The sequence below is a fragment of the Ranitomeya imitator genome, chromosome 2 (genome assembly GCF_032444005.1).
Source record: "Ranitomeya imitator isolate aRanImi1 chromosome 2, aRanImi1.pri, whole genome shotgun sequence".
Classification (NCBI taxonomy): domain Eukaryota; kingdom Metazoa; phylum Chordata; class Amphibia; order Anura; family Dendrobatidae; genus Ranitomeya; species Ranitomeya imitator.
Window position 1 is genome coordinate 426,382,192 of NC_091283.1, and position 27,685 is coordinate 426,409,876.

A 27,685-nucleotide genomic window follows, 5' to 3' on the forward strand; every position below is an offset into this window, starting at 1 on the left:
ATCCGCAGCAGTTTCCCATGAGTTTACAGTTCAATGTAAACCTATGGAAAACAAAAATCGCTGTACACATGCTGCAGAAAAACTGCACGGAAACGCAGCGGTTTACATTCCGCAGAATGTCGCTTCTTTCTGCGGATTCCACAGCGGTTTTACAACTGCTCCAATAGAAAATCGCAGTTGTAAAACTGCAGTGAAATGCGCAGAAAAACCGCGGTAAATCTGCCATAAATCCGCAGTGGTTTAGCACTGCGGATTTATCAAATCCGCAGTGGAAAAATCCGCAGAGGACCAGAATACGTGTGCACATACCGAAACCCTAACCCTACCCCTAACCCTAACCCTAGTTCTTACCCCAACCTTAGTCGAAGGAAAAAAAAAAAAATCTTTATTTTATTATTGTCCCTACCTATGGGGGTGACAAAGGGGGGGGGTCATTCAGTATTTTTTTTATTTTGATCACTGCGATAGGTTTTATCGCAGTGATCAAAATGCACTTGAAACGAATCTGCCGGCCGGCAGATTCGGCGGGCGCACTGCGCATGCGCCCGCAATTTTGGAAGATGGCAGCGCCCAGGAAAGAAGACGGACGGACCACGGGAGGCTCGGTAAGTATGATGGGGTGGGGGGGGAGCATGGGGGGGGTAAATCGGAGCACGGCAGGGGGGTGGATCGGAGCACGGGGGGGGTGCATTGGAGTATCGGGGGGTGGATCGGACTGCAGGGGGGGTGGATCGGACTGCAGGGGGGGTGGATCGGAGTGCAGGGAGGGTGGTTGGAGCACGGGGGTGAGCGGACAAGAGCACGGGGGGAGGAGGACGGAGGGGAGCGAAGCAGTGTAAAGGACAGATCGGAGGGCTGGGGGGGGCGATCGGTGGGGTGGGGTGGGGGCAAATCAATGTTTCCAGCCATGGCCGATGATATTGCAGCATCGGCCATGGCTGGATTGTAATATTTCACCAGTTATAATAGGTGAAATATTACAAATCGCTCTGATTGGCAGTTTCACTTTCAACAGCCAATCAGAGCGATCGTAGCCACGGGGGGGGGGGGGGGTGAAGCCACCCCCCCTGGGCTAAACTACCACTCCCCCTGTCCCTGCAGGTCGGGTGAAATGGGAGTTAACCCTTTCACCGGATCTGCAGGGACGCGATCATTCTGTGACACAGCATATGCGTCACAGGTCGGATTGGCACCGACTTTCATGACGCATACGCTGTGTCACAGGTCGGGAAGGGGTTAAGAAAGACATAGCTGAACTAGAGCGGGTGCAGAGAAGAGCGACCAAGGTTATTAGAGGACTGGGGGGTCTGCAATATTAAAAGATAGGTTATTACACTTGGGGCTATTTAGTTTGGAAAAACGAAGACTAAGGGGTGATCTTATTTTAATGTATAAATATATGAGGGGACAGTACAAAGACCTTTCTGATGATCTTTTTAATCATAGACCTGAAACAGGGGCAAGGGGGCATCCTTAACATCTGGAGGAAAAAAAGGTTTAAGCATAATAACAGACGCGGATTCTTTACTGTAAGAGCAGTGAGACTATGGAACTCTCTGCCGTATGATGTTGTAATGAGTAATTCATTACTTAAATTTAAGAGGGGACTGGATACCTTTCTGGAAAAGTATAATGTTACAGGGTATATACACTAGATTCCTTGATAGGGCTTTGATCCAGGGAACTAGTCTGATTGCCGTATGTGGAGTCGGGAAGGAATTTTATTCCCCAATGTGGAGCTTACTCTTTGCCACATGGTTTTTTTTTGCCTTCCTCTGGATCAACATGTTAGGGCATGTTGGGTTAGGCTATGGGTTGAACTAGATGGACTTACAGTCTTCCTTCAACCTTAATAACTATGTAGCTATGTAACTATATGGGGCGTATTTTGTATGGAGCATCTTACGGGGCCCATGATGAACTGTATGGAGCATTATATGGGGCTCCTGATTCAATATGGATATTCAAAAACACTTAACCTTCTGATGTCTCAATTAATTTTACTTTAATTGGTATCTATTTATATTTTTGATATTTACCGGTAGCTGCAGTTTTTTGTTTCAAAATTAGGGGTCTCGGCTTATACTCGGGTTGGCTTATACTCGAGTATATACGGTATTTGATCCCTTGCTGATTTTGTAAGTTTACCCACTGACAACGACATGAACAGTCTATACTGAACGAACAGAGAGATTTTTGGTTTTGCATTTTCATTTTTATACTCCCCTTCTTCCCAGAGCCATAATGTTTTTTTATTTTTTGGTCAAAATGGCCATGTGAGGGGTTGTTTTTTGCAGGATGAATTGTACATTTGAACGACACCATTGGTGTTACCATCTCGTGTACTAAAAAACGGGGAAAAAAATTCCAAGTGCGGTGAAATTGCAAAAAAATGTGCAATCCCACACTTTTTTTGTTTTGTTTTGGCTTTTTTGATTGGTTCACTAAATGCTAAAACTGACCTGCCATTATGTTTCTCCAGGTCATTCCGAGTTCATAGACACCAAACATGTTTGTTATTTTTTAACTAAGTGGTGAAAAAAATCAAAAGTTTGTTTAAAAATTTTTTTTTTAATGAGCCATTTTCTGATACCCGTAGTGTTTCCATTTTTCGTAATCCGGGATTGGGTGAGGGCCTATTTTTTGCATGCCGACCTGACGTTTTTAATGATTCCATTTTGGTGCAGATACAATCTTTTGATCGCCCATTAATGCATTTTAATGCAATTTAGCGGCGGCCAAAAAACAAAAAAACGTAATTCTGGCGATCGGTCAATACTGAACGCGGCGATACCAAATATGTGTAGGGTTTTTTTAAATTGTATTATTTTGAATCGGGTGAAAGGGGGGGGGATTTGAACATATTATAATTTTTTTTTTGTTTTATATTTTCTAAAACTTTTTTTTTTTTTTTTACTTCTGGCATGCTTCAATAGGCTCCATGGGAGACTAGAAGCTGCCACAACCCGATCGGCTCTGCTACATACAGGTGATGAACAGATCGCCTCTATGTAGTAGAATTACTCACTTGCTATGAGCGCCGACCACTGGGTGGCATTCACAGCAAGCTGGCAGTGGGTCATCGGAGGGCAGATTTCCGGCCTGATGACCAGTAGCGCGAGTTAAATGCTGCTGTCGGCATTTGATCCACCCGTGGCTATTCCAGGCATATGTCAGCTGTTGAAAACTTTGGAGGGGGCAGTCCGTCCAATGGGTGTCGCAGGTCTGGGTCTGGCGCCTCCCATCGTCTTATGATCGCCGCCCTCCTGTTTACGTAAAGGCTCCCCAACATCGCGCTTCTGCGCAGGCGTACTTATCTGCCCTGTTGCGCACTGCAGTACTTTGCTCTGCCTCAACAGGGCAGATAAGTACGCCCGTGCAGGAGCGCGATGTTGGGGAGCCATGATGCAAGCAAGAGGGCCGCGATCATAAGAAGATCGGAGGCGCCGGACTAGGACCTGCGACATAGCTGAGCGAATATACTTGAGATTTCCCGAGCATGCTCGGTGTGTCCTCCGAGTATTTTTTTAGTGCGCGAAGATTTAGTTTTCATCGCCTCAGCTGAATGATTTACAGCTGTTAGCCAGGCTAAGTACTTGTGGGGGTTGCCTGGTTGCTAGGGAATCCCCACATGTAATCAAGCAGGCTAGTAGCTGTAAATTATTCAACTGCGGCGAAGAAAACTAAATCTCCGAGCACTAAAAAAATACTCGGAGGACACTCGAGCGTGCTCGGGAAATCTCGAGTAACGAGTATATTTGTTCATCACTAGCGACACCCATTGGACCGGACCATGCGAGTTTTCAAGATTTCCTTAGCTTTGCACAAGGTGCTGTAATCATTATGTGTGTAGGTGATTAAATTATCACCTGTGCAGTACAAGGAAATCCTGAAAACATGACCTGTTTGCAGCCCTTGAGGAATGCAGTTTGACACCCCTGGTCTAGAGACTGTCTAGGCCACTCCATGACCTTAATGTGCTTCTTTTTGAGCCAGTCCTTTGTTGCCTTGGTTGTATGTTTTGGGTCATTGTCTTGCTGGAAGACCCAGCCATGACCCATTTAATGTCACTCAGGATTTTACTCATCCATTCTCCCATTTATGCGGTGAAGTAGACCTGTGCCCTTAGCAGATAAACAACCCTAAAACATAATGTTTCCACCTCCATGCTTGACAGTGGGGATGGTGTTCTTTAGGTGATAGACAGCATTTCTCTTCCTCCAAACACGGTGAGTTGAGTTACTGCCAAAGAGCTAAATTTTTGTCTCATCTGACCACAGTAACTTCTCCCAATCACTTACAGAATCATCCAGGTATTCATTGGCAAACTTCAGATGGGCCTGCACATGTGCCCTCTTGAGTAAAGGGACCTTGCGGGCACTGCAGGATTTTAAACCTTTATGGCATAATGTGTTACCAATGGTTTTCTTGGTGACTGTGCTCCCAGCTGCCTTGACATTTATTAACAAGTTCCCCCCTGTGTAGTTTTAGGCTGATCTCTCACCTTTCTCCTGATCAAGGATACCCCACGAGGTGAGATTTTGCATGATGCCCCAGATCGATGTCGATTGACAGTCATTTTGTATTTCTTCAATTTTTTTTTAATATTGCACCAACAGTTGTCTCCTTCTCACCCAGCGTCTTACTTATGGTTTTGTAGCCCATTCCAGTTTTTTGCAGGTCTATGATCTTTTCCTGACATCCTTATAAAGCTCTTTGGTCTTGCCCATGTTGTAGAGGTTAAAGTCTGACTGATTAATTGAGTCTGTGGACAGGAGTTTTTTTTATAAAGGTGACTATGTAAGACAGCTGTCTTTAGTGCAGGTAACGAGTTGATTAGGAGCGTCTAACTGGTCTGTAGGAGCCAGAACTCTTAGGCTATGTGCACATGTAGGAAAAGAGGTGCAGAATTTTCTGCACAAAATCCGCATCTCCTGGCAGAGTCCGCAGCCGCGGATTTGCCACGCTTTTATGCGGATTTTGTGCATTTTTTATGCGGATTTTCTGCGGTTTTTGCCACTGCGGATTTTTATCATGGAGGGGTGCAGAAACGCTGCAGATCCGCACAAAAGAAGTGACATGCACTTCTTTGAAATCCGCAGCAATTCCGCACTGATTTTTCCGCAACATCTGCATAGCTTTTTTTTTTTTTTATCCAATTGAATAACATTGTACTGTACATCACAGTGCGGATCTGCAGTGTTTCTGCGCGGAAAAATTCGCTGCGGATCCGCAGCAAATCCGCATCGTGTGCACATAGCCTAAATGGTTGGTAGGGGATCAAATACTTATTTCTCACTGCAAAATGCAAATACATTTATATAATGTGATTTTCTGGATTTTATTTTTGATTTCTTTATCGCCTCTCATTGGGGGACACAGGAACCATGGGTGTATGCTGCTGCCACTAGGAGGCTGACACTATGCAAATAAAAAAGTTAGCTCCTCCTCTGCAGTGTACACCCCACCGACTGGCATTATACTCTCCAGTTTAGCTTAGTGTCAGTAGGAGGTGGACACGGGTCTTTCATTAGACCCTTATCTACCTCAATGTGCGTCGTTTTCTTTACAGGTTTCCTTGCAGGGATACAGGGTGAGCAGTCACACCTGTAGTCCCACAATACGGACTATGAGTACGGTGTGTACTGCCACCCCGTATCCTCATAGATCCCTCTCCAGGACCAAGATCCTAGCACACAAGCGTGCTCAGAAGTCCGGTCCTGGTTCCGTCCTCCACCCACTCGCCCACCAGAGCCTGTCGGTCGGCGGAGACGAGGACGTCCATTAGCCCCTGGACGTCTCACCCCCTTTTAAGGTTAGTACCGGCGTGGGATGTTTTTAGGTGAGTATTCTTCCCCTTCCCATCCCAGATCTTTGATAGGGGGGTTCTTGTTTGGGGCTCCCTGTCGACCGCTTTCCCGGCCATCGTCTGTATCTTCCATGATGGCGCGGCCGGTATTCCTTCTTGTGCCCCTTTGACACTTTCTCGGAGCTACAGACCGGCGCTGTAGTTTTTCTTCTCTGGGCACATCCTCAGCGGGGCAGCCCTGCAGGCGGTCGCGCCGCTTCTCGCTGCGGCGCATTGTGCTGGCGCCGCAGGAGGTTGTTATCTGCGGCCCCTTCTGCGACGCAGCCCTGCAGGCGGTCGCGCCGCTTCTCGCTGCGGCGCATTGTTCTGGCGCCGCAGGAGGTTGTTATCTGCGGCCCCTTCTGCGACGCAGCCCTGCAGGCGGTCGCGCCGCTTTCCCCTGCGGCGCATCGCCCTGGCGCCGCAGGAGGGTGTTTTTCTGCGGCGTCCTTCAGCGGCGCAGCCTAGCAGGCCGCGGCTCCTGCGGCTCAGCCTTCCTCTCGCCGCATTGTTCCGGCGCGCTATTTCGGCGCCGCGGCTTCTTTTCTCGGCCACCGGTGCCTAATTTAGGCCCCGGCTTCTGCCGGGGCCTACTTCCGTTTTTTCGGCCTCTCCATTTCCGCTCCTGCAGGCGGGCTTTTTCCCGCCCGACATTCTGCGCCCTGCCCACCGGCGCCTCTGCGTCTGGCTCCACCCCCCCTTCCTCGTGGGTCTTTCGGCCGGTCTTCACCGCATTCTCAATCCTGGCCAGAGCAGCAGCAGCAGCCTCGCAGTGCCTCACACAGCACGCCACGCTCCTTCACTCGTCTTCTGTGGCTCAGCATCGCAGAATCAGCTCCTCAGGGAAGTTCTCCGCGAGGACAAGTGGGACATCTTCCAGGACTGGGTCCGTGAGTAGCTGCACTGCAGACTGACACCCTTCTCTGCCCCTCTGTCCCCTAACCCACTGGCATCTTCAGGGATCTCTCAAAATGTCTTCTAAAGGGGGCCGCTCTCGCCCCCCTACTTCTTCATCTTCTGCCTTAGTCACGTACTTTGCATGTTCGTCCTGTAACAGCAAACTTCCCTCAGGTCAGTCCTCCCCGCTGTGTCAGTCCTGCAGCAACCCGATTGTTCCCACTGCCCAGGATCCCCCGGCTGTTCCGCCCGAGAGTGATCCCCCCATCCCAGGCTGGGCCGCCTCTCTGTCCCAATCGGTGGCCGATTTAACACGGGTATCTCAAACCTTGGTGTCCGCGCTGGATCGGTTACCCCTGCAGACCCCTGCCGTGGCCAGCGGGTCGCAGGAACCGCCACTCGAGACCTCCTTGCCAAGCTACAAAAGGTCCAGACAGGAACGTCGGTCTGAGTCCTCTTCGCGTTCCATCTCGCCGCCCGGCCCTCCCCCGCGGTTGGTGTCGCACCGATCCTCCTCCCCTGAGTCAGGCGAGGCTTTATCTGATGCGCCCTCAGAGGAGATTTCGGAGCTGGATCCTAGCCAAATCGCCACCATGAGTGAGTCGGTCCAGAACCTCATTCGGGCTATAAACCAAACCTGTGGCATTAAGGATCCCTCTACGGAACCCGCAGATCAGGCGGTTTCGTTTAGACGGGCCAAACCACCTTCAAAATTTTTCGCTCCTCATCCTGAATTCGAGGAAATCTTGGCCAGAGAGAGAGAGAATCCGACCAGACGTTTTCAGAGGGGAAAACGCCTGGGGGTGTTATATCCTTTTTCACCAGAACTTACCGCCAATTGGACGGTCTCCCCCTCGGTGGATCCCCCTGTTTCCAGGCTGTCCACCAACACGGTGCTTCCACTGTCCGGCGGAGCATCTCTGAAGGATTCTAACGACAGAGTTATAGAATCCTTCGCGAAATCGGCCTTTGAAGCGGCTTCAGCAGCGCTATGTCCAGCTTTTGCTTCCACTTGGGCTTCAAAATCCATCTCAAAATGGGCCAAGGATCTACGGCGAGGTATCCTGGACGGGGCTCCTCCCGCGCAATTAGCGGAACTTGCCAACCAGATTTCCCACGCTGGTGAATACCTGGTTTCCGCCTCCCTGGATGTCGCGTCTTGTGCGGCTCAGGCTTCCAGCAATGCCGTTGCCATCCGCCGGACCGTTTGGCTCAAGGCCTGGCAGGCGGACTTGTCCTCCAAAAAGTCCCTCACTAGTCTGCCCTTTCAGGGCTCTCGTCTCTTTGGTTCCCAGCTGGACCAGATCATTAAGGACGCCACTGGGGGCACAAGTTCCCTTCTCCCCCAGGCTAAACCTCGTCGCCCTCCTCCTAGACGGCAGTTTCGCTCGTTTCGGCCTTTTCGTCGCTTCGCTGCATCAAACTCTTTTTCCCAGCAGCAACAGAGGCCACAGGCACGTCAAGAGAAGAAGGCGGTGTCCTTCAGGCCCACTCCGTCCTGGCGTCCTCGCTATTCCCAGGGTAGATCGTCCAGGCCCAGGACTGGAAGATCCACTTCCGCATGACTCTCGGCAAGACTCCAGCCCAACTCCCAGGTTGGGGGGCCGTCTTCTCCGTTTCAGGGACGTCTGGATTTCCGCAGTAGAGGATGCATGGGTCAGGGAAGTTGTATCCTCGGGATACAAAATAGAGTTCGCCTCCCGACCCAGAGATCGTTTCTTCCAATCTTGTCCTCCAAAAGATCCCGCTCTGGTTCCGGGCTTCTTCGCAGCCATCGCTTCTCTGCTCAGATCCGGGGTAATCGTTCCCGTCCCAGAAAAGGAACGGTACACGGGTTTCTACTCGAACCTCTTTGTGGTACCGAAAAAAGACGGCAAGGTTCGTCCCATTCTGGACCTCAAATTGCTGAACAGGAGGGTTCGCCTGAGACACTTCAGGATGGAATCCCTTCGTTCAGTAATTGCTTCCATGGAGGCTCAGGAATTTCTATGCTCTATAGATATCCAGGACGCCTACCTACATGTTCCAATATTTCCCGGACATCACCGTTTCCTGCGCTTCGCAGTGCAACAAGATCATTTTCAGTTCGTCGCCCTGCCGTTCGGTCTCGCAACCGTGCCAAGGGTGTTCACGAAAATCATGGCGGCGCTGATGGCCATTTTGAGAGTCAGAGGCTTGGTCCTGTTTCCATACCTCGACGACATCCTCATCAAGGCTCCGTCCTTTGCTCAGGCCCACGAGAGCTTGTCCATTGTTCTCGACACCTTATCCCTGCCTTATTCCTTCTCAGCGCATCATCTTTCTGGGCATGCTCTTCGACACTCGTCAGTCCAGAGTCTTCCTTCCCAAGGACAAGAGATCCACCCTTTGTCGGGACATACTCTTGCTCCAGGGTCCTCGGCCTCCCTCCCTCAGATCGGCCATGAAGGTTCTGGGGAGGATGGTAGCTACCTTGGAAGCGATTCCCTTCGCCCAATTCCATTCTCGACCCCTTCAGCAAGCCATTCTGTCTCAGTGGGACAGGTCGGTCTTCTCCCTGGATCGGCCGATCAGACTCTCCTTTCGGGTCAAGCGGTCTCTCAACTGGTGGCTGACGTCTCCTCTCATCTCCCAGGGCAGGTCCTTCCTTCCGGTTCACTGGCAGGTGGTGACAACGGATGCCAGCCTGATCGGCTGGGGTGCGGTTTTTCGCCACCTGACGGTTCAGGGCCGTTGGTCGCCGCAGGAGTCTGCTCTGCCGATCAACGTCCTCGAAATTCGGGCCATCTTTCTGTCCCTCCGCCATTGGGAAAGGATCCTCAGGGGCCTTCCAGTCCGGATCCAGACGGACAACGCCACGGCTGTGGCATATGTCAACCATCAGGGGGGGACTCGGAGCTCCTTGGCCCTTGCTGAGTTATCCAAGATCCTCCTTTGGGCAGAGGCAACGGTTCCGGTGATATCCGCGGTGCATATCCCCGGCGTGGAAAACTGGGCCGCCGACTTCCTCAGCCGCGAGGGTCTCGCGGCAGGGGAATGGTCCCTGCATCCGGAGGTCTTCCATCAGATTTGTCTTCGATGGGGAACTCCGGATGTGGATCTCACGGCGTCTCGAATCAACAGGAAGGTTCCGCAATTCGTCTCCAGGTCACGCGATCCTCTCGCAGTGGGCGTCGATGCTCTGGCCATTCCTTGGTCACAGTTCAAGCTGCCCTACCTGTTCCCACCCCTTCCATTACTGCCCAAACTGTTGAAGAAGATCAAAGCGGAAGGGGTGCCGGTCATCCTGATCGCCCCGGATTGGCCCAGGAGAGCTTGGTTTGCGGAGCTCATCAACCTTCTCGCGGACGCTCCCTGGCGCCTTCCAGACAGGCCCGATCTGCTGTCCCAGGGTCCGATCTGCCACCCGAATTCTCGGTCGCTCAGTTTAACGGCGTGGCTGTTGAGACCGCGGTTCTAAGAGCGTCCGGCCTTTCGGACCGGGTGATTCACACCATGATTCAGGCTCGGAAGCCTTCGTCTTCCAGGATCTACTACCGCACCTGGAAGGCCTACTTCCGTTGGTGCGAGTCCAACCGCGTTCCGCCTATGGTTTTTTCCCTGCCTTCTCTTTTGGCCTTCCTTCAGGCAGGGCTGGATTCGGGCCTGGCTCTTAGTTCCCTGAAGGGCCAGGTCTCTGCGCTTTCCATCCTCTTTCAGAAGTCCTTGGCCTCTCGGCCACAGGTTAAGACCTTCTTTCAGGGGGTAGCCCACGCCGTCCCGCCATACAGGGCCCCTGTGGAGGCATGGGACCTAAACCTAGTACTGGACGTTTTGAAGGTTTCTCCCTTTGAGCCTCTTAGGGAGATTCCTCTATCAGTTTTATCTTGGAAGGTGGCCTTTCTGGTGGCCATCACGTCCATTCGCCGCGTTTCCGAGCTGGCGGCACTGTCTTGCCGCCCCCCGTTTTTGGTCATTCACCAGGACAAGGTGGTTTTCCGACCCCCGCCTTCTTTTCTTCCTAAGGTGGTTTCCACCTTCCACCTCAACGAGGACATCGTTCTACCTTCCTTTTGTCCAGCTCCGACTCATCCTCTGGAGCGATCATTGAACAAGCTGGACCTTGTCAGGGCTGTGAGGATCTATCTGGACAGAACGTCCACTTTCCTGAAGACGGATTCCTTTTTCGTCATTCCTGATGGCACGCGCAGAGGCCAGCCGGCTTCTAAAGCGACTATTGCTCGATGGATCAGAATGGCAATTTTGGAGGCCTACCGGGTCAAGAACAGAGTGCCCCCTCCTGGGATTAAGGCTCACTCTACCCGGGCAGTCGGCGCCTCCTGGGCGGTGCACCACAGGGCTTCCGCCCTACAGCTTTGCAAAGCGGCAACTTGGTCTTCCATCCACACGTTCGCCAAATTTTACAAGGTCCATACCTACGCATCGGCGGACGCCAGCCTAGGCAGAAGGATCCTGCAGGCGGCAGTGGTGAGTCCTCTGACCTGATGGAAGTCTGTTTTTTTTCCCGCCCTTGGGACTGCTTTGGGACGTCCCATGGTTCCTGTGTCCCCCAATGAGAGGCGATAAAGAAAACAGGATTTTTGGTTGCTTACCGTAAAATCTGTTTCTTGAAGCCTCCATTGGGGGACACAGCTCCCTCCCAATATTTTCTGTTGTTATCTGTTCTATGACCGTTCTCACGTTACAGTTCTCAAGTTTGTGGTTATGGTTTTTCAACCTTGTTTCATTATCTCCTACTGCTTTCTCACTAACTGAAGAGTATAATGCCAGTCGGTGGGGTGTACACTGCAGAGGAGGAGCTAACTTTTTTATTTGCATAGTGTCAGCCTCCTAGTGGCAGCAGCATACACCCATGGTTCCTGTGTCCCCCAATGGAGGCTTCAAGAAACAGATTTTACGGTAAGCAACCAAAAATCCTGTTATTCTATCTCTAAACCCTGAAAATTATAGACTCTTTATGTCAGTGGGCAAACTGACAAAAACAGCAAGGGATCAAATACTTATTTCCCTCACTGTATGTGAGGAGGCTTTGGGAGGGATCACCTTCAGCCAACCACATTGTAAGCCCTCCATTCAATCCAACAAGCTCAATATTTCCCCGTCACTCCTTAACATTTGTGATCACGAACATCAGGACAGTCCGATACATATTAGATGGTCGGCCGCCATTCATCCATTGCATCTTTATAATATAAGTAAATAAGAAAAGTATGCAGTAGATTTGTAAATTGTTCTGGAGAAGCATAACCACCATTCATAATCACTGTATGTGCATAAATACTAAATACTCTAAAAAAGCTCTATTTTCTGCTATTATTTTTTATAGTAAATGTGGGATCGGAGTGGAGATAAATGACACTCAGCTCTGTGGGTGTGATAGCGATCAGGGTTCAGCATTTCTTAATGGCTTCCTGTTTGTTCTCCTGCCTGCAGCCTAGCAGGAAAGGGGCTCTGCGGGTGTAACCTGCTCCCTCTGCTGTTCAGAGATGGTAACTGCACAAGATGTTACAGACTGTTAATAGATGTACTTCATTCATTTCTTACTTGTAAGCGAAGCCGTACAAGTGAGTCACCGGCAGTAACAGAAGAGACTGAGTGTAGAATGTAATCACTTATCAATTTGAAGAAAATCCAGGTGCGGCAGTGCAGGGCAGACACAGACAGAAGAGGGCCCCTGTGCAAGAACAACATACGGGCCCTATGCAATCTAATAGCTCATCGTAATGCACAATTACATTTGCTTTGCAGGTGGTAGTGTGCCCCTGTTTGCCTGCACCAATGGTATGTAGTGTACAAGAGACATCCACGTGAAATTTATGAAGAGACCTTGCAGTGTCGGACCAGTGTCATAACCATGGCTAAATTGGGGTCAGATCGACTCTGGGACAACACTCGGTGGCTTACGTGTTTTTCAGTGTGCTCAGCGTATATGAATCAATGCTTAATGCATGTATTTGTTTTCTGTCTTTCAGATGAATGAAATTGAAGTCTGCCCTGAATGTTATTTAGCTGCTTGCCAAAAAAGAGATAATTGGTTTTGTGAACCATGTGTGAGTATATAGTCCCTGGGTGGAGGGCATACTACGGTCACTTCTCTCTACGCACACATCTTTGCACCTCTGTAGAACTGTCCATCATTTCTCCCGTAGGTGCTGTTTTATACTAAATTCCACTTCTGAAATGCCAGCTACTCCGTAAGCAGACCTTAAAGTGTGGTAGAAGCCCCAATCTGTCTGACTATATGAAAGTCATTGCTTTCTTTTGTATTTGTTTCCATTCATTAGGAGGAATCATTGAGCAGTATTTCATCCCCTCCCCTACAGCGATTTGTGTGCATCTAACTCTTTCAAAGACTACCTCAGCTTTACCTTTACATGGTCAAGTCTGTTCCTCTGTTTTCGGTAACTTCGCATTCAAATTGATATGCAAATGAGGCTGAAGATCTATGTCAGGTCTGAAACCTCTGTCACTCCAGCTCTATTTTTCTGCCCAGCGCTGCCTCATCCTGCATTACTGATGGCTCCTTTGCGTTATGTCACAGAGCATTGACACTGTCAGTCAAGCACTGAGGAAGTGGTGCTGTGCTGGGAATAGAGCTGAAGTGATGGGTGCTTCATATCTGCAATTAACTATTCTGCTTCATTTGCACTGCCCAGTGCCACATCCCCAGTGCTTGAGTGACAGTCTCTATACTGTGTGACTTAAGGTTAAGGAGGCATCAGTGAAGCGGGGGAAGGTGGCACTGAGCAGGAAATAGAGCTGGAGCGACAGAGGCTTCAGATCTACCATAGCTCTTCACACACTGATTTCTCAATAATGGAGGAACGGACTGACCATGCAATGGTATGGCTGGAATTTACATAGCAACATGTAATAAAACAGTTGCACATTTGATTCCCGTCACTAGACCAAATTTAGTCTACTACTTCATGTTGGACATATACACATTAGTGGCATCAGACTGACTCTGGGCCTATCTTTTGTATACAAACCTTCCGAGCTAATCTGGGGCTCATAGGGAGAAAAACCGCAAAGGCAAAAAATAGAACTATCCCATGAATATGTTGTCCTTACCTAAATCCAGTTTCCCAGCGCTGCAAACCAACAATGCAAACTACTGAACCATCGTGCTGCCTTGTTTACAAAAAAGGACCCCAAAGAGCGAGCCACCATGCAGACCTTTTTTTTTTCTTTACATGTGCTAGACTCTGACATTGGTTGTAAAAATACAAGAAATCATTCAATAGTGCTTGAACACATCTCCATAGTCCATAGCAACGTTGTGTGCGGCCTCATTGGGGAGAGGGGGTGGGTCACTGCTAGACACCTGTGGCATCAGCCTTTTTTCTTGTAGAAACAAATGGACAGACATGATGATATGAAGGTCACGACAACCCCAAACACATTGGATTGTTTAATTCTTCCACAGAATTTGGCCACTGCTCCTGTAATGAGCACGAGGGCCTGTTCGTCTACCTACCAAAGTTATAGCTAGTATCACAGATCCCATTCTATGATATTGCACCTGGGCCAGATTATATTGTCTGTGTGTTATTAAATACTTGCTGAGCTTTATATACTTGTTTTAGGACCATGCAAGCAGGACTGTAACATTTGTTATTTTTGATTGATTATTTCTGTTTCCTTCAGAGCAATCCGCACCCTCTGGTCTGGGCTAAATTAAAAGGATTTCCTTTTTGGCCTGCAAAAGCCCTAAGAGACAAAGATGGTCAGGTAGACGCCCGCTTCTTTGGACAGCACGACAGGTAGGACCTGAACATCTGATAGTTCCACAGTCTGTCAAGTAATCTCCGCTGCTGCCAGGAAACACATCCTAACACCATGTGTGCTGGAGCAGATAAGCTGCAATTTGGATTGAATATTCACTCGCCTCTGCCTGATTGCATTACTGAGAGCTCGCAGATGAGATGCATTGATGAAAAAATGATTTTTGCAGCAGGCACTTACATGTTTCTAAAGGGTTACAGTCTTTTTATAGTTTTTTTTCATCTTCTAGAAAGATAGTATATGCCATCTCTTGTTGAATAATGGGGTCCGACCTTTGGGATTCTGAAAAAAGGTAGTGCAGCCGTAGTACCTGATTTAGTCTCCAGCTACCCCTGGATGTGAGAGGAAATAGCAGCTTTCCCTGTTCACTTGAATGGGGAGCAGTTTGCAATTCCCTACTCAGATGGAAAAGCCGTGAGTGGGACAGAGAGCTAAAACTGCGCTGCGGCTCCTTCGTGGGCTTCCCAGGGGTCAGTCAGCAAAAGTGTTAATTAGGCTGTGCGCATGGCGTCTTTTAGACGCTTCACATCCGCAGGTCACTACTCCTACCGATAGACCTGCTGCAGCGGCGGGCAGTCACAATGACTTACTATTGGTGTTCTGTCAATTTCTTCCAGGGCCTGGGTTCCAATGAATAATTGCTACCTCATGTCAAAAGAAATCCCATTTTCTGTAAAAAAGACAAAGAGCATCTTCAATAGCGCCATGCAGGAGATGGAGGTATACGTGGAAAACATTCGTAAGAGGTTTGGCGTCTTTAACTACGCTCCTTTCCGGACACCTTACACGCCCAACAACCAATACCAAATGCTGCTCGACACCACCAATCCAAACGCTGGCACTGCCAAGACAGACAAACAGGAGAAGATCAAACTGAATTTTGACATGACTGCATCACCGAAGATTCTCATGAGCAAACCCATATTGCACAGCGGTGGAGGGCGACGGATTTCATTAACCGACATGCCACGTTCTCCAATGAGCACAAACTCCTCTGTGCACACCGGCTCTGATGTGGAACCCGATGCTGAGAAGAAAGCCGTGTCCAGTCACTACAGTGCAAGTGAAGAGTCCATGGACTTCATAGATAAGAGTACAGGTGAGCGAGGAGTTTACATCTGCTCGTGCCGCATGACTATACGCCATAACACATAACAATTGGTTTCAATTGCAGATAGTATGGTTTGTTCACTGTTATCAGCCGATTCAAGAAGGGCTTATAGGGCAGGCAAAATGTTTTCTCATATTAAATAACGCTAGAACTGATGAATGCCGTTTCATGCTCTCTGTTATCGGCCACAAAGATGTCTTTCGTAAAACACTATAATATGAATATTCTGGACTTTGTTCAATTTTTTTTGTCTATTTTTACAGCTTCTCCTGTATCTATAAAGACGGGACATGGCGGTAGCATATCGGGCAGTCCTAAACCGTTCTCTCCACAAGCCTCTACGCCAATAACCTGTAAGACGGAGAGGAACATGAGCACAGGCAGCATCCTCAACCTAAACCTCGGTCAGTGATTTATAAGGAGGCCGTTCTTTGAATAATATGATTGTTCAATGCTTTTATACTGATGACCTAAAAGTATAGTGTAAAAGTGTTGGACAACCCTTTTAAAAGTAACACAATGTGGTAACTGTAATTAATCAGAAGTATAATAAAATACTGCACATAATTCTACAGAATAAACCATTAAAGCAAAGGTCCGACTGCCATAAGATCAGATATGCGGAGACATGTACGTTCTTTGTTAAAGGGAACCACAGGATTTACCCCTTTAATGTGTTAGAAGTGCGCGATCGGCCCCTTATTGATGTTTGTAGCAATGTCTTCATTCATGAGTTTTGGTATTTGCTGAAAAAGTGAAGTTTAAAGGGAACATGTCATCTTGATTCATGCCGTTCATACGGCAGGCATGAATTGCAGCTTGGCAGTTCGATTGCCGGTATATCAGTCTCTGAAACGCTCCATCATTTCAGAGAGTATAATTTGAAGATCTGGATGGGAAACCTAGCGACGAGGCTAGTGCTGCCAGCTCTCTCCAACGTTACTGCAGATGAGTGACGAGTCTTTCATGCGTGCACATAGAGAGAGACCTGTCAATCATCTCAAGCAGTACTGGGAAGAGCCGGTTGGAGTCGGACTGGTCTCATCTCTGGCTATGGTCTCCGGCTGGATCTTTAAAGTACATTTTCTCTAAAACGCCATGGCACTTCAGAGAATAATATACCTGTCTTCAATGGTCAGGCATGAATCGCTGGACAGTTTACCTTTGCTTCTGTCCCAGGACTAGTCTCAGAGCGCCATCACTTATTTCTGCCCTTTTCTGGCATTATCCTCCCTGAAGCGTGATTGAAAAACCAGTGTGCGCAGAGAGAACAAGTTCATCCCTCCGTTTCTTCTCCTTGTTCTCTCTGCACATCATTACAAACATCATTAGAAGGCGGTTACTGTGCTCCTAACACTTTGTCAGGTTGCCTTTAAATACATCTAAGATGGTTTTTATTTTTCTCTGAGAATGAATCTATATGGGGGATTATACAGGTACAGTACTTGCGTGAAGGGGGGCACTGCTAGGAGAGCTAGTGTTCTACACATTGTAAAACTGGTGCTAATTAGTAAATCTGTCCGCACTGCTCATATGTTCTGGGAATGAAATCTTCGTCTTCCCTTTATAATTACGGCTGTCAATGGAGAACAACTAGGATAAGTGTGAAGTTTTTAGCTGAGAGGAAATACCCCTAATCCAGCGCCATTAGGAACCAGTCTTTTTAGGAAGCAAAAGAAAACAGTTTATCAGATACCAGATTAATTGAAATGTCACTGTTTTTTTTTTCACGTGCAAAAGTAATGTCTTTGTCCAATAACAATAATCTGGATAACTGAACTTTTCACTTTGTCCTGAATTTAAGAGATTTTACTGTAATTGTGTTTTTTTTTTTTTTAACCTTTTTATTGACCAGTTTCGTATTTTATGATTGGGTTCCTTTTTCTTTAAGATCGCAGTAAAGCAGAAATGGACTTGAAGGAGCTGAGTGAGTCTGTGCTTCAGCAGTCACCGGCGACCTCTCTCATCTCTCCCAAGAGACAGATCCGGAGCCGCTTTCAGCTCAACCTGGACAAAACTATTGAAAGTTGCAAAGCCCAATTAGGTGTGGTATTGTGTCCCGACGGCTGGAGGCCTGTGCCAGATTTACTGTATTTCCATAGCTAATTTTATAATCTACCTCAATCCAGGAATTAATGAGATTCCCGATGACTCCTATGCCGCAGTGGAACACAGCGATTCCGAGGAGTCGGAGAAGACAGATTCTAGTGATAGTGAATACGGGAGCGAAGAGGAGTTGAAGTCAAAGAATGAGCATGACGAAGAAGACAAAGAAAGTGTGAAAGAAAAGGAAATATCCCCTTCCTCTTCCATAAAGAAAAAATCCAAGCCCTCAATCCCAGCGGAGGTAAAAGAAGAATCCAAGAGTGCAACAACAACATTGGATAAAGCTAATGGCGCGGGTAAGGAGAAGCTGGCGTCCACAGCGGAGAAAGATGTTCCTGAGAAAAGTAAATCCCTGCCGCACTCTGCAAAAGAAAAACTAAAGGGGAAAGATGAGCGGGACTCCCCTACTGTACACCTTGGACTGGACTCCGACTCCGAGAGTGAACTAGTCATTGACTTGGGCGAAGATCAGTCAGGACGAGAAGGAAGAAAATCTAAAAAAGATGCTAAAGTGATAGCAGCAAAACACCCAGAAAGTATGTCTATGTTTAAAACAAACAAAAAAAAAGTAGTTATATGTGTGTGTGTGTGTGTGTGTGTGTATAGAATATATTTTTTCGAGGAGATCATGTACTGATCTTGGCTACTTGCTTCTGCCTGTTGCACTATACAATATACTTTGTGCTATCCTGTACAATATTTGATACTGGCTTGCGTTATATTATGTACTTTACCAATGATGTATTCTCTCACTGGTTCATGTGCAGTAAAATCGCCAGCCGCATCCAATGCCAGCAGCCAGCCAGCAGCTGAGACTCCTATCATGACCCGTTCTGCCTCCCAGGCTGCTCCAGCAGTGGGTGTAACGGTGACTACAAGTTCTGCAGCAGCTGCAACCACTCCGACAGCGGCTACCGGCAGCCCAGTGAAGAAGCAGAGACCCCTGCTCCCCAAGGAGACTGTTCCCACCGTGCAGAGAGTGGTGTGGAATTCTTCCAGTAAGTTTCAGACCTCATCCCAGAAATGGCACATGCAGAAAGTTCAGAGGCAACAGCAGCAGCAGCAACAACAGCAGCAGCCGAGCACGCCTGCGCCGTCACAGTCTCCACAAGGGACGAGATACCAGACACGGCAGGCTGTGAAAGGTATTGCATGCTGATCACATCCCTGTCATGTCACTGGCTCAGTCCTCAAGACCAGTGTCTCATTCACCTCAGTCTGAGGGTCCCATTTGGCATCATCTACTGTACATTCCTCACCTTCCATCTAACAAGCGGGAGAAGACCGGCGTGGGCATCTCCTCTGAGCCGTCATACTAATATTTCTCCGTGAGGTTTACAAAGCATTGCATGTAATGTAAAGGTGTGGATGTTTGGATGCATTTTTTTTTTTTTGACTGACCGTGAGCTCTGAGGAGAACAAATACCCTGCCCCTAGGCATCTGGGCATCAGCTGATGGTGTGATTTCACCTCAGACCTTATTGCAAATGCTCCTAGTGCAGGAAATAAAGTTATGGCTATGTGGTACAATTTCACTCGTACATTATTTAAAGGGGTTGTCTGGCGGGTACAAGTATTTAATGATTCAGAATGGGTTAATAATGATGCTCCCATTCTCATGCTGCCCAGTTTCTTGCCAGTCTTCACTTGATAATCGCATCAGTAAATGCACTCATGAGTTGGCTCAATGGTACTTCTAGGACTAGGAAGTAGAGAGAAGTGGTCTTCACCTTTTACTCACTGGGCGACCCCATAGTCAGCGCCTCATAAGCTGCTTTTGTCAGGAGCCAAGCCTTAGCGGAGCTGATGCAAAAATATTAAGTCCCTTCATTTGCAATTGTTTTTATTTTTAGCGGTACAGCAGAAAGAAGTCACACAAGCTACATCCACCTCCACCATAACCCTGGTGACCAGCGCCCCTCCACTTGCAATGGTGACCAGCCCAGGACAGTCATTGACCACGTCGGTCACCAGTGATCTGCCCATCGCTACTGCCTCCGCTGATGTCGCTGCTGACATTGCCAAATACACCAGCAAGGTAAGTAGTGTCACTAATAATACAGAGCACTAGACTCCATCTCGCACAGTCCCGAAGAGGACAACTGGAGCATGCGTGACTGTCGCTCTTGTCAATGATCAGTGGGGGTTTAACAGTCAGTACCAGCCCGACAGATTTATATTGAGACATGAGGATCAGGTGATTGGGTTTGAATTGTTCCATTGGGAGATAAGCCGCTGTCACACAGGAGTGCCCTCCCAATTGCACCTTTTTTTTATCTTGCCTTATAAAATGATTTTTATAGGATGGCCTTATCAATTGTCCTGTTTATTTTAAGATGGAACAAGCAGAAGGCTGTGCATCCTCCTTCTTTACTGTAACTGATGCTGGTCCCAGCTCACAGATCAGTCCTGACTTCAGATGTATCATTACATGATTTTCAGATGTCCATACACTTGTGACTGTCCTGCAGATTAATTATTTTTCGTTTACCCTTTCTGTCCATAGTGACATATTCTTCTAATGTTTCACTTACATCTGTGCTGTGTGAGATGCTCTCTGGCTAATGTATAACTCGCGTGGACATTTTACGAGACATCTCATTAACCTATTCAGGTTTTTTTTATGTCTGATTTTTTTTTTATATTTTCCAGATGATGGAGGCAATTAAAGGCACAATGACCGAAATATACAATGACCTGTCTAAGAATACTACCGGGAACACCATAGCTGAGGTATGTATATAATAAATGACCGTGATCTGAAAGGATTCCGAAATATCCATTTATGATTCATCTTAACTATTAACTTTTTCTTTTTGTTTCTCCACAGATCCGACGCTTACGAATAGAGATTGATAAGCTGCAATGGCTTCATCAGCAGGAGCTGTCAGAAATGAAGCATAATTTGGGTAAGTGCAGGGGGTGTTATCCTGCACCGGTGGGGCTCTTGCTTACAGTAGGCGATCTATCCTATACTGTATGCACACATATGTTACTTCTATGTACCTCACGTATACCAGCTATTCCTTATAGATCTTGCTATAAGCAATATACAACATTTTTTCTGAGTGTATTTTATGCCACCCTAGAACTCACCATGGCGGAAATGAGGCAGAGTCTGGAGCAGGAGAGAGATCGGCTGATTGCAGAGGTGAAGAAACAAACTGAGCTGGATAAACAGCAAGCCGTGGATGAGACCAAGAAGAAGCAGTGGTGCGCCAATTGTAAAAAGGAGGCAATTTTCTACTGCTGCTGGAACACCAGCTACTGCGATTACCCGTGCCAGCAGGCACACTGGCCCGAGCACATGAAGTCCTGCACGCAGTCAGGTACAAGCAGGTGGCAGAGCAATCATATCACTAGAGATGTTGTACACTGTACATTATGACTGTAGTGACCAGAGCACTGCTTTTATTACGGATTCTATGTGAATTTACCCATGAGCTACATGTACGACAAGCGCCAGTGCAGGCAGCACACACCAAAGCTGAGAGGCTTCTTTCATGCTGCATTTTCAGTGTATAGTTACTATAAGTGCAGGGAAAGCTTCAGGCCCATCCATTAAACGAATGCATAGGCCTCCATTCATCTGCCAGAAGGAAGTCTCCATATGGCAGGTATATATCAGAGCTAACATTGCCTTGTATTGTATTCGCAGCCACAGCGACGCAACAGGAAGCCGACCCTGACCTCAGCGCAGATAAAACGGCACAAGCCACAAGTGGTGCGCAGCCACCTCCTGCCGAATCTGCCACAACGCCGAAAGAAAAAGAAGGCACAGCTGATAAGAGCAAAGAGAGTGTCACTGTACGTATCGCTGGTCGGTAGCTTGCCTCGTCAAAAGTGAGTGAAGACAGTTCTGTGTGTGTCTGTGTGCACAGGACAGAAGCTTCTCGCTTGCCGTCCATTTCAGAAATGCCTTTATTTTTCCCATTAACTCATCTTTTCCATAAGAAGCCTTAAATTATGAACGTGTCTTATCTCTTGTTTGGCCTGATGTGTGCAGCGTTCTGGAGCTTCTGTTACATCCATGACATCCATTACAAGTGGCGGTTGCTGAAATAGAGGCCGATCCAGTAATAATTAATGACGTGTAATCGTACCCATACCACGGTGCCCTGCATGACTCTGAAACCTCATGTTCATTGCAAAATTGAAATGACATTTTCTCTTTTAAGCATGGGTCAGTCTCATGGTAGGAATCCACAGAAATCATACGTAAGTCATCAGTGATTCATCATCGTGTCCGGAGCAGCCATACCTCCCGAACTACAATGAGCCTGACTTGTTCATCCGTATACTGCACCAGATTCTACAACACCTCCAGGTTGTCATCATTATTGAGAGAAAAAGCTGCTGGCTGGTTTTCCTTGTGCCCGAGGAGCTGCAAATAGACATATGGCCATAAACCATATGCAATAGATTGCACACATTTAGTTTTACATTACTTATTGTTTAAAGGGACCCTGTCATGTCTCCATACTCTGTTAACCTGCAGATTAATAGCGCTCCAATGCTGTTTGGCCACCTAACTGAAAGTGTGGCTACTGGGAGAAAATACATTTTATTCCTTCCAGGAGAGCCAGCTTTCAGTCATACAGGTGTGAGTGGCGGCTGTAAGCTCACCCCAGCACTTTGATTGACAGCTTGCAGTGAAGCACATCTGTACAGTCTGTCATAGTCTCGGGGTGAGCTTACAGCTGCCGCTCACAAACCTTACCACTGAGGGCGGCTCGCCAGAGGAAATGCGTTTATGTTCTCCCTTTTGGCTTCGCTTTCAGTAATGTGGCGGATAGTATTGCTATGCGATTAACCTACAGATTAACCCTGTATCTGCAGCTTAGTAGTGTTTGGGGCATGATTGGTTTCCTTTAACTCAATGATTGCCATTGCTAAGTGTGTCCATACATAATAAAGATTATTAATAATATGACTAGTAGACACAATTCTCACCACTTTTGGATGCTGCTGATGACTGATTCCCCGCCCCCAGTGGGTAATGGTATCACATGCTAATCATACCTGCGATGGTGCTCCTAATCAGTGCAGATATCGTGCAGTGACTGCGCCTTGCCGATCAGCACCCACATACAATCGGACCGTGTACGACCCCTGTCTAATCCATTGCAGATTTCTGTGGCTTTCTCTTGTAAGTCTGAACCTGCTGATAAACCACTACACAGAGCGCAAGACATGGAAGTGACTGCGTTCCTGCAATCACAGGGGTGGTCTGAGATGTCAAGTGACGCAGGACACAGTAGTAAACAAATCCATAGACACACAGACAGCGTGCTCCACAGCATATTGTATAGTTGCGTAGAGAATGAGCTCTCACATGCAGGCGCCAGGTATTGTGATTGAGTGATTTGGTTCTTTGGCATGCTCCTCAGCTTCATCATACAGAAGCAATACCCAAAATTCCTGTAGCCTCTGCCCACACCCTCATGTTGCTGTATGTCCTCCTCCTTCATTGGTCAGTGCTAGAAGGCAGCGAAATCTGTATTGTACTCGGCAGCAGTCACTGTCCTAATGGTCAAGTCTGCAATTTAAGATTCCCTGTGCTGTCTCTGCAGATAGCAACAGGTGTGGCCACCAGCCAGCCCATAAAACTGGTCCACGTGCCGCAGAATGCTGCCTTTATCCCAACTACTCAGTCCACGATTGTAAGTACCAGCACTCTCATCCAGTCTGTTGTTGGCATCCCAGTAGTGTAGTGACTCCGTGTCTCCTCTCTGTGTCGCTTTTGCAGTGTGATGTCACCAGCCCTGGCCCCATCCTCCCCCATCCACGCCTGCTCACATCTCCTAGAGTCACATTCACCAACCCTCCACTCCGTGAGACACGAGGTCATCGGACGCTGGGCAGATTGGCACAACCCGCCAATCCCACATCACCTCCTGTTTTACAGAGAGACAGTCGGTGACTGTGATGTTTCTCGCTTTTGCTCTGTAGTATTGGCTTTTCATGCCTTTCTCCCACATTATTGGCTGTAGCATGAGACGTCGCCATATAATCAGCATCTCTTCTATTACCTGTGTCCAATTTGCATGTTAATCTTGTCTTGTTGTATGAGATATGTGCGGATTAGCAAGCTGTATGTGCCGCTGGCTCATGATGAAGACTGTGGGGAGAAGATGAAGACTGTGGGGTGAAGATGAAGAGGGAGAGGGCTCATATTGTTAGGCACAAATCCGCATTTCTGTCCAGTGTGGATGAACCCTTAGAAAGTGTTTTAAAGGGGTATTCCCATCTCCAAGATCCTATCCCAATATGTAAGAAGTGTAATAATACTATTAGCAAATACCTCATATTAGAAATGTAGTACAGTTTTTCTGATTCTCGGTCTCTTTCTTCATGTGCAAGCATTGCAGAAACGTAGGTATCCATGGTTACGACCACTGATATAGTGTGTTAGTTAGCTAGTTGCTAGTGGTCGTAACCATGGATAACTTAAGGTCCTGCAATGTCTGAGACGTAGAGAATCAGAAAGAATCTACTACATTTCTAATAGAAAAACTCTAGCAAATACCTCCTGACTCGCTATGTCTCTTTCCTCCTGTGCAGACATTGCAGGACCTTAATTATCCATGGTTACGACCACTAGCAACTAGCTAACTATATTAGCGGCTGTAACCATGGATACCTAAGCTCCTGCAATGCCTGCACATGAGGAAAGAGACAGAATCGGAAAAACTTGTCTACATTACTAATAGGAGGTATTTGCTATTATTATTATTATTATTATTATTATTATTATTATTATTATTACACTTACTACATATTGGGATAGGATCTTGGAGATGAGACTACCCCTTTAAAGTCACAAACTGTGTGTTTAACACCAAATATTTCCATCAGAATTGAGCGCGACTGTGAACATTATACAAGGAATAACTTAATTTTATTCTCCACTTTAGGAAACCATTTTACAGAATGAATCTTCATGTGACACTAACAACATGGATTCACTTTATAAAGTGACCTTGGATTTAGGGAGAATTTACATGTCCGTGTATCACAGTCCAAGCATTTAACAGCCTTATAGGGGTATATTAGGCTGTCACTTTCAGGTCAGGAGAGCCCGCGGCCAGTCCTTGCATTAGGGACTATGATACATGGACATCTAAATTCGGCCTTATACTGTGCCGATTCTGAACTCCATCATGTTGTATCCTCCAGTCACTTCAAAAGCTGTAAACAAAGATTGGAGATCTAAGATAGTTTCCCTGCTTGAGTTGACGAGATCAGCAACTTTGAGATGATATAAGAAATAATTCTGCAAATGACCTTGACTAGACATTAAAGGGAATCTGGCAGCAGGTTTTTGGTATGTAATCTGGGAGCAGTATGATGATTCTAACAACGTTTCGCTTACTAGGTTGTGTTTTGCTGTTACAATAAAATCTGTGTTTTTTCAGCATCATATTATCCCTACAGGACTAGGAATCTTGTGCCTCTCAGTCCAACCACTCCCCACCACTGATTGGCAGATTTCTGTCAGTATTCAGTGTACACAGAAAGCAGCCAATCCAAGGTGTCGGCGGGGTTATACACAGCTTAGCATTCTGAGCTCTGCAGCAGAGAAAACTGTGATTCTATTACAGCTGCTGCACCCTGTATACTAGGTGATATATCTCTGGAATCAGGGTCTCTGTATATACATCCTGCTGCTGTCAGATTACATAGCAGAAACCTGTTGTCAGATTAACGCTAATGATCTATTCAGCACTACAAACCTAAAATAGCAGAGGGCTCTCAAAGCATCGCACTCTCCAGTATGACATTGTGAGAGGAAACCCCTGCATCCTCCCACAAGCCACTACAGCGTAGCTTGTTCTGTACAAGATCCGAACCAGCATATTTTAATTGTGTCCGCAGCTTTAGATGTGACTGGAGCATTAACACTTTATACCATTTTTAATGTGTGTCCTTTACCGGAATTATATTATGTCAAGATTACTTCCACATGAAAACTGTAGGCAAACTGTGCTCAAAGGTTGAGCATCGGCTTCAGAAGTGAAAGAATTGGTCATTTAGTAAAGATAGTGCCACGTCACCTCTGTTATATAACCCCGTTATAAGAATTGTGCTTTCCGCTATTTTTAATAGATGCCATTTTCAGTTCTACACCACTTGGGGCATTTGATCTTCTCATAAGTGCCATATCCAGACCTTTTTGTGAGTGATAATCTCAAATCAAAAGAGGACAAATATTAATTTTCTTTGCTATTACCTGTCAGAGCAAAAAAAATAGTTTTATTTAACACCTAGAATCAGAAGCAACCAGCCTGGGGTATGCCAAGAACCAGGGGTAGCCAGTCAGAGGTCTGCTTCACAAGAAACAGGTGGCCATGTGTGGTCTTTAGGTGTCTTGTGGCTATCAAGCTGTTTGCCGATGCGAGGAAGCACTAACATGGGGGACAGTGAGATTATTAGGTACCCCGTTGACTTTGTTACAGAGTTTTGGACTTCTATGAACATGGCCTCGTGGCACGGACCATGTGATGACGTTTGCAATGTAATGTTGATTTCTGAAGCTGAATCCTAACCTCCTGCTTCTCCCTTACAGACCATACCTGTGGTTGTGAGCCCCAATGCCGGAACGGTAGCGGTGAGAGCCGGCGTGCAGTATGTGCAGACCACCATGCCGGTCCAGGTGAGGAGAGTGTGACCAACAAGCATTAATACCAGGAGACGATAACGAAAACACTACAATGTGAGCGTCCGGACCCAGCGCCTCGTCCTGTGTGTAAATAATGTACAATCTGTGGATGTGATTAAGAATGGAACCATCTTTTTATATTTCTATTCGCTTTAACTTATAAACGTTTGTCCGGAGTGGCAAAATCATGACTGATGATAAGCGACGCTGCTGAACGGATGGAACGACAAGGTGTAGATAAGCTGGAGATTCTTGTATCATTATAATTAGTGTACAAAGACGTGGGAAGCGATACAAGATTTTATATGAAAAGTAACCACAGAAAAGACCGCGCTCCTTGGCAGAGGCCGCGGCGTTCAATCAGGAGCTTCATCCCAATGTGGTGATTTCCCCCCAAAACAATCGGAAGTTGATACCAGGCGCCATGTTTCTCTGTGGACGATGCTACAAAAAAAAGAGAAAAATATTCTGCTGAAGCCTTCAGTCTGTTACATTGACGCCACAGGTTAACTTTGTATCTTATGTAAAATCACTGCTGATGTCTGTATATGAGGACCCTCTGTATAATATCATTCCAGTGCCACGCGTTGTACATTTATCACACTGTTGATTTTCACCATTGTTCATAACGGAGACGGTGTGTGTACAGTAACCAACGGCAAACTCGAGATGGCAAAAAGGCGCCATCAATCCTGAGTGAGAGGCAATATCTGTGGCGAGCGGTTCGGAGCGCGGGAAAGGCCGGCTTTCCCTTGTGAAACATAATTGCTTTTAGCATATGGAAGTATTTTTTCACATTTTCTTTGTATAAAATTTGTATTAAATCCAAACATTTTCTTTTTATGCCATTTCTTTGCTTCTGGGCGTAAAGATTATCATGTTCTGTTCTGCTTCGTTTTATGGACACCGCTCAGTGCTGAAGCCAAAATCTTCTACCCAGTTATCGCTGCAGCAGAGAAAAATACGAGGGTTCATTGTGATTAACACTTAATATAACTAGGATGGAGATCAATTTTTATTTTTTTTTTTTAATGGATTTACGTGAATTCTTCTCAGTCATTTTTATTATGAGAAATTCAGCCACTTCCCAATGGATTTGGACCCAATTCATCATTTCTGATTTATTAATAGCATCTTTTTTTTTTGTCTTGTAGTATTCGTTCACGTTTTGTTGTGCCAAATTCTTCAAAATGGCGCACAACCATTAATGAATTTGAAGCAGAATCAAAAATGCTCTTTATTCTTGTTTTTGAGCAGTTTTTGAAACTTTTTAACACCAAAAGTCACAAATACT

General features: G+C 46.8%; 1 protein-coding gene across 11 annotated transcripts in view; it reads left to right on the forward strand.

The window, feature by feature from the left end:
* ZMYND8 (zinc finger MYND-type containing 8) overlaps positions 1 to 27,234 on the forward strand; it is a 73,911-nt gene extending 46,677 nt beyond the window's left edge. For 3 of the 11 annotated variants that reach the window (XM_069750843.1, XM_069750844.1, XM_069750845.1), the window contains 14 exons: positions 12,697 to 12,774; positions 14,375 to 14,490; positions 15,130 to 15,611; positions 15,887 to 16,027; positions 17,515 to 17,667; positions 17,753 to 18,265; positions 18,497 to 18,874; positions 19,583 to 19,767; positions 20,382 to 20,462; positions 20,560 to 20,638; positions 20,819 to 21,058; positions 21,388 to 21,536; positions 23,303 to 23,392; positions 26,299 to 27,234. In XM_069750843.1, the coding sequence (XP_069606944.1) occupies positions 12,697 to 12,774; positions 14,375 to 14,490; positions 15,130 to 15,611; positions 15,887 to 16,027; positions 17,515 to 17,667; positions 17,753 to 18,265; positions 18,497 to 18,874; positions 19,583 to 19,767; positions 20,382 to 20,462; positions 20,560 to 20,638; positions 20,819 to 21,058; positions 21,388 to 21,536; positions 23,303 to 23,392; positions 26,299 to 26,400 (2,787 nt within the window). In that variant the 3' untranslated portion in view covers positions 26,401 to 27,234. Of the gene's footprint in view, positions 1 to 12,696; positions 12,775 to 14,374; positions 14,491 to 15,129; positions 15,612 to 15,886; positions 16,028 to 17,514; positions 17,668 to 17,752; positions 18,266 to 18,496; positions 18,875 to 19,582; positions 19,768 to 20,381; positions 20,463 to 20,559; positions 20,639 to 20,818; positions 21,059 to 21,387; positions 21,573 to 23,302; positions 23,393 to 26,298 lie in introns of all 11 variants that reach the window. The other 8 variants (XM_069750850.1, XM_069750851.1, XM_069750853.1 and 5 more) reach the window with 4 other exon arrangements.
* Positions 27,235 to 27,685: the final 451 nt, after the last annotated feature.